This window comes from Anolis sagrei, chromosome 5 (assembly GCF_037176765.1).
Source record: "Anolis sagrei isolate rAnoSag1 chromosome 5, rAnoSag1.mat, whole genome shotgun sequence".
Classification (NCBI taxonomy): domain Eukaryota; kingdom Metazoa; phylum Chordata; class Lepidosauria; order Squamata; family Dactyloidae; genus Anolis; species Anolis sagrei.
Window position 1 is genome coordinate 181,394,703 of NC_090025.1, and position 19,905 is coordinate 181,414,607.

Below are 19,905 nucleotides of genomic sequence, written 5' to 3' on the forward strand. Positions count from 1 at the left end.
CATTTGTCATGCTAACATAACTTTCCTTGAGATATATGTACTTTTTAGTTGTTTTTCAAAATAGAGGTTGCCATGAGTTCGCTATTGCGGTGTAATGTAGCTGATGGAGTTGACATTTTTCATGGGAACTAAAAATATTTCACTGTCACTTAATGGAACACTTGAATTGATAGAAAAGAAACCAAAGTTTCAAGGAAATACACACTGATTTTTTTACAATACTTAAAATTATGACTCTTGCATTCAAGGTTTAGGAACTGAGACTTGGACCCTATAGTTATGCCAAGCCAAAAAAAAAAAAGTATTGTGTTAGGTTGGGTGATGGGTTTATGTGTCATCAGCCTGCTTTGCAGTCCTGTACCCTCAAAAGTGCTCCATAAAGCTTAGGACGAGTCTAGAATGGTTTTTCAGGCTGCAGGAATGTATTGGAAAATCCCACATCCCAACTGAACCCAATTGCCTTCTCTTCACCCAGAGGAATATTTAATTGAGTATGCAGTTTTAACATTATTGCCTTCAAATACAGTAGAGTCTCACTTATCCAGCCTTCACTCATCTAGCATTTTATATTATCCAATGCAGTCTGTTTCCCACCTGGATCCACAGCTGTTTCAATACATTGTAATGTTTTGGTGCTAAATTCGTAAATACAGTAATTACTGTTACTGTGTATTGAACTGCTTTTGTCTGTCAATTGGTTGTGAAACATAATGTTTTGGTGCTTAATTTGAAAATCATAATGTAATTTGATGTTTAATATACTTTTCCTTAATCCCTCCTTATTATCCAACATTTTGCTTATCCAACGTTCTGCTGGCCTGTTTATGTTGGATAAGCGAGACTCTACTGTATATCAAAGGGGTGTATTTTTCATGGAATGTTTGTCATTATTTGTTTTACTCATTTTATTTCTTTCATACATTGTAATCATCTGGATGGCACACAAACCTCCCTCCAGCAATGTTGTCCTCACAACAACCCTATGGAGTAGGTTGAATTGATAGAGTGCAATTGACCCGAGATAAACCAAGTGAGTTTTAGAAGAGAGTTGTGACTGCAAACCTTGAGAGATCCTGCTCTAGGCTGAACTGTTAGCTACTTTTAAACGTAAAATGTTTGAAAAATGTTGGCTTTCAGTAATTACAATGCTGTGATTCTGCTGTTTAGGGTTATAATAATTTCAATTCCCAATTATGGTCATTGCATAATCACAGTAACCAAAAATACACTGCCCCCCTTTCAGTCTCAATCTTAACTTTGAAACCTCACAGCTCCTCCTCCAACATAGTCATTTCCAAGCCCCAAGAAAGCAGGATAATGAGCAATGACATACACAGTCCTCTCCTGGTTGTAGAGAGCATCGAAACAGAGAGGGTCAACACAATTCCAATAGAAACTCCCCCCAGGCATTTCCCCAGCTAGTTGTTTTAGTATGTCCTATGACTTGAAAAAAGATTAGACGTGTCGTTACCATCTTATTCTTCATGCACATCAGAAATGGCTGGTTTCAGACGGGCTGCAAGGCTTCAAAGATAGATTTTGAAGAGTATCACTGGAAGACCTTGTCTCTAGTTACATCAGTAGCAAGATCACCGTCTTTGTTTTGAGTTCATATTTTAAAAACTGGCAAGTCAAAGTTCAGCATTTCAAAGTTCAGAAAGTTCCTGTCATGCATTCACCAAAGTTGGTTTCAACTAATTTAATCCTGTCATTCATTCTTTTCCAAAGAACTAGCATAGTGGGAAAACTTTGACCTTAGAAGCGTTGCGTTTGATTCCATTTGATTCATGTCTTTTATCAGTATTTCCACTGAGAAACTGTAATATGCCACAAATGGCTACACCAGATACCAGTCAGACAGATGCTATAATTTTTCTCCCTTGATATCTTTTTAAAGTATATATCCTATAGCAACAAGGAGCCTAAAGTCAGACTTCGAAATCTATTATTGCTTCCTCAGAGAGGTATTTAAAATTGGCAACAAGAGTTGTCTAATGGAACTCCAGTAACCAAAAGCCCATTAGTAAATTTTTTTTACACTTCAGAGCAAAGCTCATAGTATAACATTTTTGTATAATTTTAAAATAGGCGTTTCTGAAATATTTGCAAACTAGAAAAAATGCAGATGGCAGTGACTTTTTCCCATTTATTTGCTCATTAATTCAAATAATGCTTATGGAAATTACTTTTTTGGATTACAATTCTGGCCATAATGGCTAGAAAATTCCAAGAGTTGCAATCCAGAAAAACAAATGTCCCAAGTTCTGGTTGTGAATAAGGGGGCACTGATTTCTTTGGAACTTGCGAAGAAGTATCGCAAGACAAAATTAATGCTTTTTTAAAAGCATCTTTTGCTATCCCACTCTCTGACAGGTTTCATTTTTCTGCTTCTGGCTGAAGGGACAATTTTTTCATGCCTCTAGTCATGTTTGTTATTTCTGTCCTGACAAAGAAGCCAGTATTCACATTTGGGCATATTGAGTATTTGTGCCAAGTTGGGTCCAGATCCATCATTGTTTGAGTCCACAATGCTCTTTGGATGTAGGTGAACTACAATGCCAAAACTCAAGCTCAATGCTCACCAAACCCTTCCAGTATTTTCTCTTGGTCATGGGAATTCTGTGTGCCAATTCCATTGGTGGAGTTCAGAATGATCTTTGATTGTAGGTTAACTATAAATCCCAAAAACTACAACTCCCAAATGACAAAATCAATCCCCCCCAACCCCACCAGTATTCAGATTTGGGTGTATTGGGTATTTGTGCCAAATTTGGTGCAGTGAATGAAAATACATCCTTCATAACAGTAGCAAAAATACAGTTATGAAGTAGTAACAAAAATAATTTTTGGTTGGAGTCACCACAACATGAGAAACTGTATTAAGGGGTCATGGCATTAGGAAGGTTGAGAAACACTGTCCAGAGGATCAATCAAATTTCCATATATACTATTTCCTTATGGATCAGGCAAATGAAACCTTTGATATAGGTTCTGTATTTAATTGCAGAGAGGTGGTGGGAAGATAAGTACCATCAGCATGTGAGCCACTTCAGACTTGTGTTGCTTGTTTCCCTGCTGTCTATCCTACCACTGCTGCATATTATATCAAGAAGTGGCTTAGGCTGGTGTGTATTAAGAAAATGATTCCAGACAATGTCTCTGTCTAAGGGGAAAACTAAACTCTATTCCTCTGTCACTAGCAAAAACTGCTTTAGTGTCAACAGGATAATGTTCTCTACCAGCAGGGACAATTTGCGATTTTTCCCTCTCCATTGCTGTAGTAGCAGTGGCCACCCCCCCCCCCCCCCCCCAGCAGTGTTCTACTATTTATTTATACTATTTATACTAAGAATGAACTACTTTGGAAGGCCAGGGGCTAGTATTAGTCAGCAGGTGATATTAGTGGGCTGCATTTCTCCCACTGGACTCCTGGTAAAAAAAAAAAAGCTCCCAAATGCCTTCTGAAGGTTATGCAGGATATTTTTGCCACATGTTTTGCTCCCCTGGAACATTTTAAGCCCAGGAAAAGGCATTTTAATAACACAAAGTGATTGGAGGTTATTTTTGTTCACTTCCTGTTTTCAGAAAGGCCTCTGCTGGGCATAAGACCCGTCGCAAACTAGGTTCCTGCGGGAGAAAACCTTGCTAGCACGTCCCTGACGTCATGAGCCTGCGCCTCTCTCCCCGCCCCTTTCTCCGCCCCTTTCTCTTTGCCAGCGTGGTTTTTCCTTTGCTAGGGCAGCATTGCCCGCATTTTCTCTCAGTTGAATTCTGCCAACTGAGAGAGTATGCTGGCAATGCTGCCCTAGCAAAGGAAAAACCACTCTCGCAAGGAGAAAGAGGCGGAGAAAGGGGCGGGGCGAGAGGCGGAGTCTCATGACGTCAGGGACATGCTAGCAAGGTTTGCTCCCGCAGGAACAGAGTTTGCGATGGGTCTAATGGATGAAAATGTTCCCATGCCTCCAGATTGAAGCAACTTAAGAGGCCATCACAGCGAGAGCAAGAAATAAATTTGCTGTGCTTGAGAAAAAGATCAGTTTTGATTCTGTTTATTGACCACTTGCTTAGACTTCCAACAGTAAACTTTTCCAAGCGAATAGAATAGGTGAGGAGAATTGAACTTGGTTGGTTCTCAGCAGAAAAAGCCATTCTGATCCAAGGGGAAATGCCACCATGCATTGCTTCTCCATTTGTGGTTGATCAATTATGAGTTTAGTTTGTATAGCAGATATAATTTAAAGTATCTCTGTCATTTTAGGGAGTATAACCAGCTGGCACAAATGTTAAAATTGATTTGTTATGGCACTGAAGCAATTCTTTTGATGATAAAACTACCCCAATGAATGAAGAGCCACCAGCAAGCCCTGTAAATATTGATGCTACTAATGAACTAAGTGGAAATCAACCTTCAGTTCCTGCTTAAGCTCCCAAGAGCAGATAGCCGTTCGCAACAATCATTAATCTCCTTTTTGGAGTTCCTTTGATATAGTGTGTACGCTAATGGCACCAAAGGCAGGAGATCAAAGGTACTCGCTAATTAAAGATCTAAGCCTGAATAATGTTAATTAGAAACCTAAAGCTGAACAGCCCAATGCTATGAATATAATTCAGTCCCTACAAATGGTGACAGATACTATTGCAATGAAAAGAAGGTGCAATTGCAGCCTTTAGCCGGTTTACTCTCCTCCAAATCCCATCTCAACACAGCTCTGTCGGCAAGCATTAATTTTAATAAAATGCTACACAAGGTTGCTCAAAGGTTTTTATGCTATCTTTTCTTAGAGGCGCATATGTGAACATGCACGGAAATATGGGGGGGGGGGTTGGGCAGGGGAATAAATACCTCCTCTAATAGAAAGCAATCATTACAAACTCTTGGATATTCTGGTTGTGCCTCACCAAATGACAAATCCCATGATTTCATCGCCAAATGCAATTATGGTTCCTTTCCAAATGATCATTGCCCTTGCATCTGTGACACCACTAATTTTTCCCCAAACTTTGGTCATCCAGGTGTTTCGGACTCCAACTGCCTTGGGATGCTAGGAGCTGAGGTAGAAAACATAGGAAGATGACAGATTGGAAAACACCAATTGTGTCCCAGATGTAATGAACATGATCATTTGGCAAGGTGCCAGAATGGCTTTTCAACTGGTTAGGTTTAGAACTGGGCAAAAAGTCTAAGTTAAATCCATCTAACTGGATGATATGGCAACCCAAATGGTTGGGAGGAAGATAAAGTATATTTGCCTCCATTCTTTCTAAGATCCACGTCATAGTTTGTTTTGTTTTAGACATTGTGATGCACCTTCAGAGAGGCACAGGGAGTTTTTATTCTTTTCTTGTCCGATGCTGCTGCTATTAGGGCAGTTCAGTAAGAAGGCTCATGAGCCACAAAACTACCTGTCCACAAGTTTTACTTCAGATGACACACTGAACTCAAGGGCATGCAATCACTGGGTCTCCATTTCCTTCCTCATTCCTGTTGTTTTGATGTTTGTTTGTTTATTTATTTATTGCATTTATATACCACTTTTCTCATGCCTGGAGGTGGGGGACGACGACTTATAGCAGTTCACAGTATTATCAGTGGCAAAATTCGATGCCTCAGATGTATAAAAACATCATACATCAAATCAACAACATATGACAATAGATTAAAACCATTACAACTATAAAACAACAATCACAAACAAAACATAAAACATTTATAGTTTGCATCAATCCTGGGTTGTCTTTAACTACTTCCATTGTTCCATATTTTTGTCATGCACCAAATGTCTGCTTGAACAGCCAGGTCTTAAGTTATTTCCTAAATGCTTGGAGGGAGGGGCTGATCTCTTCTCACTGGGGAAGGAGTTGAGGGGCTACCACCAAGAAGGCCCTGTTTCTTGCCCCTACCATTGGTACCTGCGAAGGTGGTGGGACTGAGAGCAGGACCTCCCTGGCAGATCTTAGTGTTCTAACTGGGTCATAAAGGGAGATGCGCTCGGACAGGTAAGCTGGAATGGCACCATTTAGGCATCTTCTGTTACACAAGTGCAACATTCAGACGAAGTCAGAAAGCCCTGGCCCCAGCTGTGAATGGTACACCTTTCAACTGGTGGGTAACAGTCCTGATAAATATTTTGTTGTTCTCCTTTTTCAGCAACTTTTAAAACTTCCCAGATTATGTGGCAGTGGGATCAGATGCTGGGATAGAGGGCAGTATAGAGCCAGCCTGAGACCTTCAACTTGGAAATTGGTGAAAGGCTTCAGATGGTTTAGTAATAATAAGGGAATTTTCCTTTACCTAACTCTTTTACCTATCTCAAATAGTTTAATGGCTAAGCTGTTTTAGAAAAGAATCAGGACATGTTTATAGATCAGGTGTTTATGGACTTTATCTCAGCCCAAACTGGCATTGCACAGGATGTTGCCTTCTTCTTATAAACTTATCCTCTGCTGCTGATGGGAAACACGATCAATAGCTGCAGGTTGTGCCATGTTTCCATTATTTACCTGGAACAATGTGGCCATTATACGTCTGTGTCAGCATTATAAAGTTATGCAGAAATATGGCCACAGATTGGTGAATCATCACATTTATTTGCATAAAGATATGTGCAATTGTGAGGGTGCCCATCCCAGTATACTGTCACATTGGGTCATTGTTCAGCTACTGTGGAATACCCATTTTGTATGATAAAGTCCTATGAGCCAGGCCAATTTAAGTGGGTGAGAGGAGCAACACACTTATCACTAATCCAGTTAAAATCAATAGGGTTTAAGAAACCAAAGTTTCAGGATTAGTTTGTTCATCCTGCCTGTTAATGATGCCTCATGTGCTTATGGTACTGGGTTTATAGGTATTACCAAACTTTGTTTTGTGCAAAATCACAAGAAACACACCACTCTGCCTGGCCCTATAGGGATCCCGACCATTATTTTAAAGAGGGGGGCTGATGATGCTTCAGTGTTATATTAAGGATCTGATTCAAAAGGTATCCCTGGTGTATGGAAATTAATTCATTTTGCTTTATGCAAACACCATGGAGAATTAAGAGAATTACGGTAGTTGTTTGCTCTTCAGGATTAGATTTCTTTACACTTCAGGTGTATTTCCAGCATTTTTCTCCCAACACAATGAGGAATATTATCTTTGTTCCACTTGGCAGCTAATATGACCTGGCTCTACCATCTACAAGAATGTTGCATTTCAAAGATGTAGTGAGGTAGTTGCCCAATCCTAGAAAATGGGCCTCTCCTTCTTATCTCCACTGCAGAATTTAAAAAGTTTGACATCATCTTAACGACAGTGATTCAGTGCTATGACATTCTGGGATTTTTAGTTTTGCATGATATTTGTCCTCTGTGAGAAATATGGTGGCACAATAAACTACAAATCCCAGGACTCCATAGGCTGGAGCTATGGTAGTTAAAATGGTGTCAGTGCAGTGTGGATGATCTCTTTCTCAGTTGGCTTTGAGTATGTTCCTCTTTTCTTCTGAGATTCACTCCCAGCTAGTTTTGGGAGGAAGTGTAGTCCTTCTGAGCATTTTTCCTTTGCCTGCCTATGTCTACCATGTGATGCATTGACTGCTTGACTTCTGTTTGCCATACTAATCCTCCTTGCTCTATTTTTTGTTAATCTCTGTGTATGTTATCTATTAATACTCACAGGCGTAGGAGTGTATTTGCTTTCCTAACCCTGTTACCCTCCTGCCTTTGGACTGATTATCTCTTGGCATTTTATATTAACCCTTGGTAAGTGATTTAATAGTTCTTTGCTTTGATGTTTTGCTCAATCTGTTTGAAGCTTTCAAAATTAAAATGGATTGCACCCCTTGGAATAAGAGATGGACAGGAATGTAATGCTTCCCAGACCTACATTTTGTTGAATAAAGCATTCTGGGAATAGTTACATCGGGAAGCAATGCTTCTGTATTGTGTACACTCAGTGATGTGGATAAGCTTTTGCTACACACTAGTGCATGGCATTTCTTTCATAGGAAACTTCCATAGCTAAATGCAAGCCCTTTTTTGCATGTTCACGTTGTTGTATAGCATCCTGTTCTGCATGGGCTAGAGATTTTCCAAAATAACTGGTACAGTTTAAAATCTGTCATGTCACAAATTAATTAATGGAAGCTCAGTGCATGCTGGCAGTCAATGTGCTCAAATGTGCTTTAAAATATTGGCATTAAAATATGTAACTATTATGAACACTATGCAATCACTGGGAAGACAGGGAAAAACATAATTATGAGGCTTTCTTTTTCTTGCAGGAGTAAAAACGGATTGAAGAAAAGAAAGTTGACCAAGTATGCCCATTAATGACTGAAAGGATGCATTAATATAGATGTCATGTATGCCTTTATAGACATGCCAGCAACCTGTGACATTTTGGAATGCTTTATATTGAATCAGGACATCCATCTAGAGATGTTTTGGGTCATTTGACTCATGGTAGCTCCACAGGGTCTCATTGTGAAGTTTGTTTCATCCTTGTCTCCTGAGAATCTGCTGATAAGAGATATCAGATAAGGCTAAACCACTGATCTACTGGTCTTCTTTTGTCATGATTACACCTTCGATTTTGGCATCTAGTGTTATGGTTTTCCTTTCCCTATAAATGGTCAGGTGATCCTATTTTTATCATCCACTTTCATTGATGCAAGTGAGGAAACAGATGAACATTTAAACTAGGTTTGATAGTTGTGGCACACCAAAACCCATAGCATCTAGTAAGCATGGCAAATGATGAGAGTGCTGGAACATCTAGTCCAGTGGTTCCTAAACTTCAGTCCGTGGACCGCCAGTGGTCCACAAGAATGAAAATATGGGCCATGGCTTCACCATTAGTATACTGTTGCCTCAAAACCACGCAGCAACAAGAGCGAATAGTCTTGCGAAACCCTCATATAGGGCTGAGGCAATGGGAATGTTGGGAGGGGAGAGGCTGACTACCTACAAAAGATGACTACTACCACATCCACTCTAGAATATTAAATATGGTTTTCTGTGAGCAAGCACATGGCAACTACTGAGTGGCATATGCTCTGTATCAGAAACTAGAGCTGCTGTGGTCTATCCCATGTGATTTTCTGAATCAGCACCCCAAATAACCAAAACAAATCTAAAGTTGACCAAAAACTGATATGTAACCCTTTTGGTACTAAAATTGGAGAGTGGTTCCTGGTCAAAGTGGTCCCTGGTCAAAAAAAAGTTGGGAACCACTGATCTAGTCCAACCACATCTAGAAAGACAAAAATCTATTTATGATCTCCATTGAATGGAGCTTCTTTGCTTTTAGGGTCTCTCAAAGTAGAAAATGAAATGCTTGTGACCACTTAACACCCACATTTTAATTATTAAAATAGCACGAGCATGCCAACCCTCTCCTAACTCCTGTGTTCTTTCCGCATTGGTAATTTTTGCTATCTTGACTCCACTCTATGTTCCCTTGGGAACATATATCCCAATTTCCACCTATTAAATTCTGGAGGATATATTTTATGTGATAATGGGCTCTCTGTATTGTCAAAGCCTTTCATGGCCAGAATCACTGGGTTGTTGTAGGTTTTTCAGTCTATATGGCCATGTTCTTGAAGCATTCTCTCCTGATGTTTTGCCTGCATCTATGGCAGACATCCTCACAACCTCTCAGGATGCCTGCCATAGATGCAGGCAAAACATCAGGCAAGAATGCTTCTAGATCATGGCGATATAGCCTGGAAAACCTATAACAACCCAATGGGCTCTCCCATTATTTGGGTCACCATGTGAGTCGTTTGCTCTTACTCCCAAGCAAGCAATGAGTGGGAAGTTATTGAGGAACTTTCATGTTTACTTTCTAGCCAGCAAGGCACATGAAAGAGTGCAGGGATAGAGGAAAATTTTAAAAGAAAGCTTTTGTTCCAAGTAATCAAATTAAGTTAGTAGAAAGGGTATCTCAAACATGAAAGCAACCTCCTTCAATAAGACACTCAAAGGATGCCCTAGACTGTAGAATGGATATGGTTTGAGACCACCTTAACTGCCATGGCTCAATGCTATGGAATCATGGGAATCATAGTTTTACATGGTCTTTAGCCTTCTCTGCCCAAGAGTGCTGGTGCCTCACCAAACTACAAACCCCATGATTCCATAGCACTGGGACATGGTAGATAAAGTGTCGAACTACATTGTTTTTGCAGTCTATATGCACCCTTAATCATATTTGGGTGAGATTTAAAAGGATGCATAGTTCCCTAACATCTACCAGAATATTCCTAGATTACTCCCAGTACAAATGAACTCTGGATCTTGATGTTCCCATAGGCACCTAACCTCCTTGACTTTCTCAGTTCTCTCATGTACCATGCCCCCCCCCCCCCCAATATGATTTATTATAACTTTTACACAGAAATATCTCAAAGCTTCCCAAACTGGTCATCTCACTGGTCAGTTGACTCTTGTGATTTCTGATGCTCTTTTGTGACACTGACCCCAGTAAGTGTAACTTTCAATCCAACATCTCATAAACCCTTTGATTATGATATGGGATTCTGTACCACTTGTCTATGTAGCCCAGATAATTGGAGAGCTCATTACCACACTATGTTTTTGTGGCAGCTGGTTATATTTATTTATTGCAATGCAGTAAATCTAGGAAAATAAAAGGGGCAGGAAAGAACTATTGTCTCTAAGTACCAACCAGAAGGGGGTCTGCCTGCAGTTCCTTATGCCTTGGGCTGGTCTTGTTGGTTTTGTCCCACTCAGTCTGGATCTCACAAGGACAACAACATTCAAGCATTAAGTACATTTCAGTCTAAGCATTGCAGCAGATACTACATGATAAAAATGTTTCTGACTGACAGAATATTAGTCAGTGGGGGGAAATCAGTTATCTCTAGCTAACAATTCCAACACAGCTTGCCTTTCATTAGCAATCACAAAGTGTGTGAAATGACAGGAATTTATCTGTTGTCAAGTGCCACCCCATTCGCCCCCCAACACCGTTGCTAATTATACTTTGGTTCATTAATGCTTACAGGTAAACAGGGGTAATTAATTGTTGATAAGAGACAAGTTCCTTGGGGTATGTTTGCTTCAAGGAAATGGGGGGAAATGAGTGTATTCGCTTCAGTGCTGGCAAATTAGTTGATGATAATTAGGCGAGAGAATGTGTTTGCTTCTTCTCCATTATCCATGGTATAAATCCTAACAAATTATGGTTACAGCAGGATGCTGATCCATCTAAAATCAATTCTGATTGAACTCTGGTGGAAAGAAAAATGAATTCAACCTTCCTTAATTTGGAGCCATCCAGGTATATTTACTATAACTCCCATCATCCCCAGCTAGCACCAGAATGCTGGTTTGGTATGATGGGGCTGTGATGAAATATATTTGAAGGTTGTTGGATTGGAGAAAGGTGCTATAAGTTTTCACAAAGGCCAGCGTATGTTAAAGATCTTTTTGGATTGTACTACTTTTGAGGATGCAGGGTGTCTGTTACAGAATTGAATTGTATCACACTTCCTGAACCATTTCCATGTGTGTTAGATGTTAAAGGGGATTCCATCCCATTCTGAAATGCAACAGAAATATAACAAATGCAATAATTTATGCCTTTGTTTTGATACTGGCAGCATTCCAGCATGTGAGCTTTCCCCTTATATTTCAGTGACCAGTGATTTTAACCAGATAGGTTTACCATCTCCTTTAATGTTTGTGGAAAATATACAGCACCTAACATTAGCTGGGTCAATTCAAATGGTTGGTTACCTGAATTTGGAGAAGTTGTAAAGGTTTACAGATCTTCTATAGTGACCGATGGCTCCCGTGTCCTTTGGGCATCAAATCCACTCTGCACTCTAGTTTGAACTTTTAAGGAATTGTCTAAGGTGCTGAACCTATTTTGGAAATCAGAATCCAGCATCTCAAATAGTTCCTTTAAAGCTCAGGCTAAAACTCAGAGTGAATTCAGCATCCCAACACAGTGTAACTTTTGAGCATAGTCTTTTTCATAGGGTTGTTGTGATGAACAGCTGGGGAGTGGGTTCATGTGTCCCACTGTGATGTCCTTGGACGAAGACCATTTAAAAAATAAGAATAATGGAGAAAGACTGTTTCTATCCTTATCTTATACTTGATGACTTTCCCAATCTGGGTCCCAATCAATTCCATTAGATCTCCAGTCTCCAATCAATTCTATTAGATCTAAACATGAAGCTTTTAATGACCTGTTTGATTGTCCTTTGATCCAATTGTTGGATTTTGGGTTTCATGAATGACAGAACCTTTCCTGCATCTGTTTTTTTTTTCAAGCCCCATTCAGCTGGATGACTTTGACAGCTACATTAAGGATATGGCTAAAGATTCTGACTATAAATTCTCTCTGCAGTTTGAGGTAAGACCTACATTAGATACCACCTTCTTAAGTGAGCATGATAAGTAGGGTGGAGTGAATGGAGAGTAGACTTGGGTTTCTCCACTGTAGAATGGGGTGGGTGGTCAGGTCTCTTGGATACCGCTCTATGATTTACATCTTTATACTTATTTCTTCCTGTGTTGGAGGGATAAATATGCAATGTTGTACCTAAAGGGGACAGTACAAGTAGAGAGGAATTATGTGGCCTTCCAGATATTGTTGAATTAGTACTCCCAGCGATTCCTCATCTTCTCTAGTTTGACTAGGGCTGCTGGAAGTTGCACTTTCTGTAGAAAGGAACTTGAATTCTCTGGCTAAGGATTCCGCATAGCCGTCTCCAAACTACACTTCCCAGGATTCAAGATGTTACCAAAGCAGTTAAAGTGAAATATAACAGCATTGATGTACAGAATGAGAGGCTCTGCAGTGTACTCTCACTTGATTAGGATTTAGATATGGATATTCATCACCATCTACTGGCTGCAGAGAAGTAGAGATTTGAGCGTGGTGTTTTTCTTTTGTGTTTCATGCAGGAACTCAAGCTGATTGGCCTGGATATCCCCCACTTTGCAGCAGACCTTCCCATGAATCGCACTAAAAATCGCTACACAAATATTCTGCCCTGTAAGCTATATTTTTAAGAAAGATATCTTTTCATGTCTATTTTTAACAGTACACTGTGTTCTCCACATTAGTTGGGTCAGGTGTGCAAAACCCCCGTGAAAATGGGGAAAAGCAAATTGAAAAATACTATTCCTTAACCTGAGAAAACACCTTCCTAAGAATCTCTAGGTCCTCCACAGGGTCAATTCTCCCTGAAGGTTGCCCATAGGGTTGTGTTGGATCTAGAGAGTCCTAGAGAAACAATATTGATCAAATTTGTGAATTAAAAAATTGGCAAACATTCAAACTCCAGATATGGAGAGCTGTCTTGTCGGCATTTACACTACTTTGAATATCAGGCATTAGAGATAACACAAAGATTTGGCATTGTTAGGTATCTTTGGAGGCCAGCATAGCATTTTGGCCCTGTTGCTATTTTTCTTGCTGCTTCTTTGGCTTCATGCTTCCTCTGACCTCGAGGGAGAACGGGAAATGCATGTAATCAATTGTGAGCGTGGAAGCATAAGAGTCACATGGATTATAATCACATTACTTGGTTTTTTCTGCATTTAATTCCATCTCATAATGAGAAAATAGCTTAGTTCCTTTTTCTTTTCTGGATTATAATCATGTTATTTGGTATTGCTGCATTTAAATTTGTACCATCGTGATAGTCTCTCTCTCTCTCTTTCTTTCTTTCTCTCTCTCCCTTCCTCCCTCTCTTCCCCTCCCCTCCCTCCCTTCCCCCTTCCTTCCTTCCTTCCTTCCTTCCTTCCTTCCTTCCTTCCTCCTCTCCCCTTCCCCCTCTCCCCTTCCCCTTTCCCTTCCTTTTTTCTCTTACCTTCACCTTTTTATGTTTAAGGTCATACTTAACAATTAACAATCACTGTTTAAAAATGTTATCATACAACCTTCCTTGGTGGTCTTTGTAAATTTATGATCTCCAATAAACTCATAATAATAATTTTGTAGGTGACAGTGATAAAATCAATTTCACAATGTAGAAGTTGTGAAATTAGTGAAGCATTCATGAAATTGGTTGCAATGTCCAGGGCTTTTCTCCTCCCCAAGTGTGCATACTTACGTTACACTTCCAGGGATCCACAAACCAAGATCATTTACTTGCCTCCTGCCCTAAATGGTAGACTTAGGGTCACCCTAAATCTTAAACAACTGAAGGCACACAATGACAACAATCTTAATTAACTTGCCTGTCTTGTTAGTCAAAAAAACTGATAAGTTTATGTTAGTTAAAATTTTAAATATTGTATTGTTCTTTCATATATTTTTGTTCTACAAATAAAATATGTGCAGTTTTTCAAACTGTAGTTCAGCCCACCAATAATCTGAGAGACCGTAAACCAGCCCTCTGCTTAAAAAGTTTGAATAACCCTGGCTTAGACACTGTCTGGTGTTTTGTGATTGGGCTTCAAGCTCAATCTACCTTTGGTAATCATTTCTTTAAAATCCCCATCTCCTCTTGCAGATGATTTCAGTCGTGTTCGATTGGTTACAATGAATGAAGAAGAAGGCTCCGATTACATTAATGCAAACTATATCCCTGTAAGTAAATTGGACTTGCATTGGTCAAAGGAGTGGCTTGAGAAATATTACATAGGTTGTTCATAAGAACTAATCTTTTTTTAAACTGCAGATCACTCTTATTAGATGCTTAGAAATACAGAAGCCAAATACAATGAAAAGCTTTAATGTGCCAAGAAGCCTTTTGTAGTTTTGTAGTTCTGTCTTGCAACAGACTACCATGCTACTGCCAGACTATTTTGTAGGTCTTGGCTACCCTTTGAAAAAAATTGAGCACTTTGCTTCAAAAGCAAGTACATCTGGAAAAAGAAGTGTGGACAAGAACAAGTTCTTTAGGAGGAGCCTGAAAACATTGTTGTTCCAATGTGGCTTCCCAGAATAATGAACTCTCAGCATTATGTCCTCTAAATGCACTTTACACTGATTTAGGACTGTTTATACGCTCTCACTAATGCCTCATCTCTCCTATCTTGTTATGCCTAGCATTATTTTTTAAACTTTAATTACATTTGGCCCAGCCATAGATTTAAATGTGTGTTGTATTACTGTTATTGTTTATTGCTTTTTTTGTTTATGAGCTTTATTTTAATTGTTTTTATTGCTGTTGTTATTGCTTGTATTGATGTATTGTGGGCTCGGCCTCTTGTAAGCCGCACCGAGTCCCTTGGGGAGGTGGTAGTGGGGTAAAAATAAAGTTTATTACTTATTATTATTATTATTCTGACTTTCAAAATAATGTTAATCTTGTCATGTTTTGATGGGGAAAAATCCACAGCAGATGATAACTTTCAACTCAGTGGAGCAGTGAAATCTTCAAGTTTTAGTCTTAACTTTAAGTCACTATCTAAGGTGTTGGGCCCAATTGGGAAATAGAGTTCAGCAGCTTGGACACCTGTTTTAAAGTTTTCACAGCTGCATTGAAATGAAAACCACCAGTTGTCACTGGAAAAATGTATAAAGAGAGTATTAAAACAAGCCACTGTGTGCTTTCTCTCACAGGGTTACAACTCTCCACAAGAATACATTGCAACCCAAGGCCCACTGCCAGAGACGAGAAATGACTTCTGGAAGATGGTTCTCCAGCAGAAATCACAGATCATTGTTATGCTCACACAGTGCAATGAAAAAAGAAGGGTATGTTGTGGAATCTTCCAGCCTCTTGTGTGGAATCAAGTAGATCTAAAGATCTATCTTGACTAGAACTGGGCATCTAGCAGCAGCCATCTGTTTGTGTTAAATACTTGGAAGCTGGATATTTCACCCTGATAGTTTGGCTGGGATCCCACACTTCTCTCATACATGTATCATGTAGTCCATAGGTATGTCTCTTAAATAGGCATCTGGAGGGACCTCTGGGGCCCTCGTGGAAGATGTCCTTTCATTGTGTCCAGATACCAGAAAATAGCATCAGAAACTTACTGGAAGACACTTAAATTGGTGGTGGCACAGATTGGCTTATTCTATCATTCAGAAGCTGATAAGATGGTACCTCTTCTGTGGCCCATGCACAGAAGCTGACTAGACTAGTTTCAAATGACTTTAAATAGAAATAAGGTGAGAAAGATAGAAGGGAGCTCGATTTCATATGGCTCTAAAAATTAAAATCTTACACTGAAACTAAGAAAGAATGGGTAACCAATGAAGAGATATCAAAAGTTCTCTTAAGCAGAACTTTTCTGGGTGGAAAACATTTTTTCTTCTGGTTTATTTTGGAGCTCTTTATATTTAATTTCTTGAGTGTTAGCAGGGCTAGGCATGGAAAGGATCCAAGAAAGGGAGATCTTGACTCTATAGGAACCTTTGATTCTTTTTTTGTCCTCTCTTCCAGGTAAAATGTGATCACTATTGGCCTTTTACAGAAGAGCCAGTGTCTTATGGAGATATCACAGTGGAGATGTTGTCTGAAGAACAGCAATCGGATTGGGTTTTTAGGAACTTCAGAATCAGCTATGTAAGTTAATGGGGATGGAAATGGTCTTGCAATGGGCTTAACAAACTCTGAATCCAAATTTTAAACCACTTGTAAATTTAGCCATTAAAATGATTCTGTCTCTTCCCCCCTCCCTCTGCACATACACATATCATTCAAACTTCAAAGGTTAAACTCTTGTGCCGTCAGGACTGCTGACCGAAAGATTTGCATTCGGGGAGCGAGGTCAGATCCTGTCTTGTGGGCTCCAGCTTCCCATGCAGGCACAGGATGGTAAAATATCCAGGTGACCCCTGGGCAACATCCTTGCAGACAGCCAATTCTCTCACACCAGAAGTGACTTGCAGTTTCTCAAGTCATTCCTGACATGAAAAAAAAACCCTTCAAAGTTTCCTGGTAATTTTGTTAGATTCCTTCAAGTGGCTTTTAAAAGAGATCAGTATGAGAAGTGAGTGTGTGCTTGGGTTTTATTGCTATATGTTTTTGAGTCAGTTTTGATTTATTATGACCCTTGTCATAGGGTTTTCCTGGCAGGAATTATTCAGGGAAGATTTGCCATTGTCTTCTTCTGAGGCTGAGGCTGAAACTCCCAAAAGCCTTAGCCAAAGTATCTTTTTTGAGGCATGCTGGGAATTGGAATTCCACATAGGGATTGTTGCACTATTTCCAACCTCAATTTAGTAGAATACAGGGTTCAAATAAAAGAAAAACGCATCCCTTAGGCCTGAAGTGTACCCACTTCCGACATAACTTGGAAAGGAAATTTTGGCTTCTCAGCCCCAAGGTTTAAAGGATTCTGGAATTGTTGTCCTTAATAATAACTTTTCTAAATCAAAAGTTCCCACAGGTATCTTTAAAACCTTGTTGATTGCAAATAAGGCCATCTATGTATAAAATAAAGACAAATATGTAACAAATCTGTTTCTCTTTCCTCCTAGGCAGATGAGGTGCAGGACGTCATGCATTTTAATTACACAGCTTGGCCTGACCATGGAGTCCCTCCCACAAACGCAGCAGAAAGCATCTTGCAGTTTGTGCAGATGGTCAGACAGCAGGCAACAAAAAGTAAAGGTCCCATGGTCATACACTGCAGGTACATCTTTAATTTCTCCCTTTGGAATTGTCAGCAAAATTCATAGAAGGATGTTTCTTTAGCTTCCCTATCACTAACTACAGCTAAATCTACACTGCCCTATATCCCAGGATCTGATCTCAGAGTATCAGTTTTGAACTGGATTATATGAGTCTATACTGCCAGATAATCTGGGATAAGCAGGTAATCTGGGATCAGATCCTGCAAGATAGGGCAGTGTAGATCCAGCCAGTGTTAGTAAAACAATTCTGGAGGACATATTAAGAGTGAGAAAGGCCAAGTCTTGTGCAACCGCCCTTCCATCTTGAAAATCACTTGGCCAGAGACAGTAATCAATTTGTACTGGATTTCAAAGAAGCTACTGGAAGTGGTAGTGGCACATTTTGTAGGTGGTATCCAATATGCTGAATTTACTTTTCTGTAAAACCGAGTATCAATTCACTGTTTGTAAGCATCCCTGCACATGGCTTGGTAGTCCATCATTCCTCGTCATCAAATCCAAAACCACAGCATGTTATCACCCACTAACTTAGCCCACTACTTTTTGGAAAGGATATTGGCGAATTGCTAGTGTAGTCAACTTTTGTGCATGGCTCAGGGAGAAGCATCATCTTACATTTGTGCTGTCACTATTTTGTAAAACTTCTTGTTACTTCCAGTCAGTTTCCAAGGAAATTTTGGGCTTTTTCAAAGTGGATCTGAAAGTGTTGTGCCGTATGTTTCCTAGTTTGGTTGGAAGTCCCTTCCCCAACACAGCAATAAAAGGGTTGATGGAGGTAGAGAGGCATATGGGCTACAAACACATGATTCCAGCACCAAATGAAAATACAACTGATTATGATGGATTTTTCCAAATTTAATTCTATATCCCACAATGTTGATGCGTCAAAATAAAGTACAGCCTCACTACCCCTCACTAGTATGTAATACAGTGTGTGTTTTGCAGTGCCGGCGTGGGACGGACGGGGACTTTTATAGCACTGGATCGCCTCTTACAGCACATTCGTGATCACGAGTTTGTAGATATACTGGGGCTGGTGTCCGACATGCGGTCTTATCGGATGTCCATGGTCCAGACAGAGGTATGACTTCTAGTTCTATTCATTTCCCAGAATTTGATTGCATTGATATCTGCAGTGATTTCCATTCCTCGCTTCAGTGAGGGCTTGTGAAAAGTTGGAAGCGTCAATAAAACTAATTTAATTTTGTGAGAAGGCACATCAAAGTGCCACAATATAAAACAGCATTGTAAAAGCAATCAGCAGAAATGAAGAAAGGCCAAGCAAATTTGAAATGACATAGAAGCAATGTGCTGACAATGAAAAAGCTCAAGGAAATTTAACAATGCCTTAGCTGGCATCAAACACACTTAGAAAAATATGGGCAAGAGCCTCCACTGGGAATGTAGAGTATAAATATCTGCAGATGGCAGTATGCACTAAATGTACTATGCAACCCTGGTGTAGAATAGTTGCATTTTGCAAATGATTAACATCACCAAATGCAAAAGTATATAGAAAACGCAACTGTTGTTGTTGTTTACTCCTTTGTATCCCCCAATCCCATCTTACACTCATATTCTGAGCAATCATGCTTCTTAAGTGATTGTTCACCTAATCCTGTCCAAGTGCTGCTAAACATCATCTCTGGTCATACCTAACAATTGACTGTGCTGGCTGGGGCATAGGAGTGGAGGCCTGGATTGCCCCACATGTGAGCAAGTGAGATGACCCAGTTGTTTATGCATCAGAGCATGGACATTTCACGCATATACGTTATGACAGAAGGACAATAGGAAGGAATGCAGCTCACTTGTTCTTCCATTCCATTCTCTGGCTTTGGCCTGATCTATACAAACAACAGGTAATATGGAAAAAACACTTGAAATGTAACCCCCCTCTCTCTCTATATATATATATATTTAAACCCTCCAGCATGAAGGGTACAAGGGTGGTATTTTCCCTGACTTGAAATTATTACTTTTTTCATGTCAGGAGCGACTTGAGAAGCAGCAAGTTGCTTCTGGTATAATAGAATTAGCTGTCTGCAAGGACATTGCCCAGAAGACGCCTGGATGATTGATGTTCTACCATCCTTATTATTATTATTATTATTATTATTATTATTATTATTATTATTTTGATACATCCCAACAATCAACAAAAATTTTGCCATACAGGACTTATTTCTACCATCCTTGCGGGGGGCTTCTCTCATGTCTCCACATGGGGAGCTGGAGCTAACAGAGGGAGCTCATCCAAGCTCTCCCCAGATTTGAACCTCTGACCTTCAATCCTGCCGGCACAAGGATTTAACACACTAGGGCTCCTAATTATTGCT

General features: G+C 39.7%; 1 protein-coding gene across 4 annotated transcripts in view; it reads left to right on the top strand.

Moving 5' to 3' along the window:
- Positions 1-19,905, top strand: part of PTPRO (protein tyrosine phosphatase receptor type O) — a 143,786-nt gene that overhangs the window by 114,157 nt on the left and 9,724 nt on the right. For 2 of the 4 annotated variants that reach the window (XM_060776646.2, XM_060776643.2), the window contains exons 17-25: positions 7,663-7,746; positions 8,268-8,303; positions 12,295-12,376; positions 12,931-13,021; positions 14,487-14,563; positions 15,542-15,676; positions 16,371-16,493; positions 17,411-17,565; positions 18,512-18,647. In XM_060776646.2, coding sequence (XP_060632629.2) covers positions 7,663-7,746; positions 8,268-8,303; positions 12,295-12,376; positions 12,931-13,021; positions 14,487-14,563; positions 15,542-15,676; positions 16,371-16,493; positions 17,411-17,565; positions 18,512-18,647 — 919 coding nt within the window. The remainder of the gene's footprint in view (positions 1-7,662; positions 7,747-8,267; positions 8,304-12,294; positions 12,377-12,930; positions 13,022-14,486; positions 14,564-15,541; positions 15,677-16,370; positions 16,494-17,410; positions 17,566-18,511; positions 18,648-19,905) is intronic. The other 2 variants (XM_060776644.2, XM_060776645.2) reach the window with 2 other exon arrangements.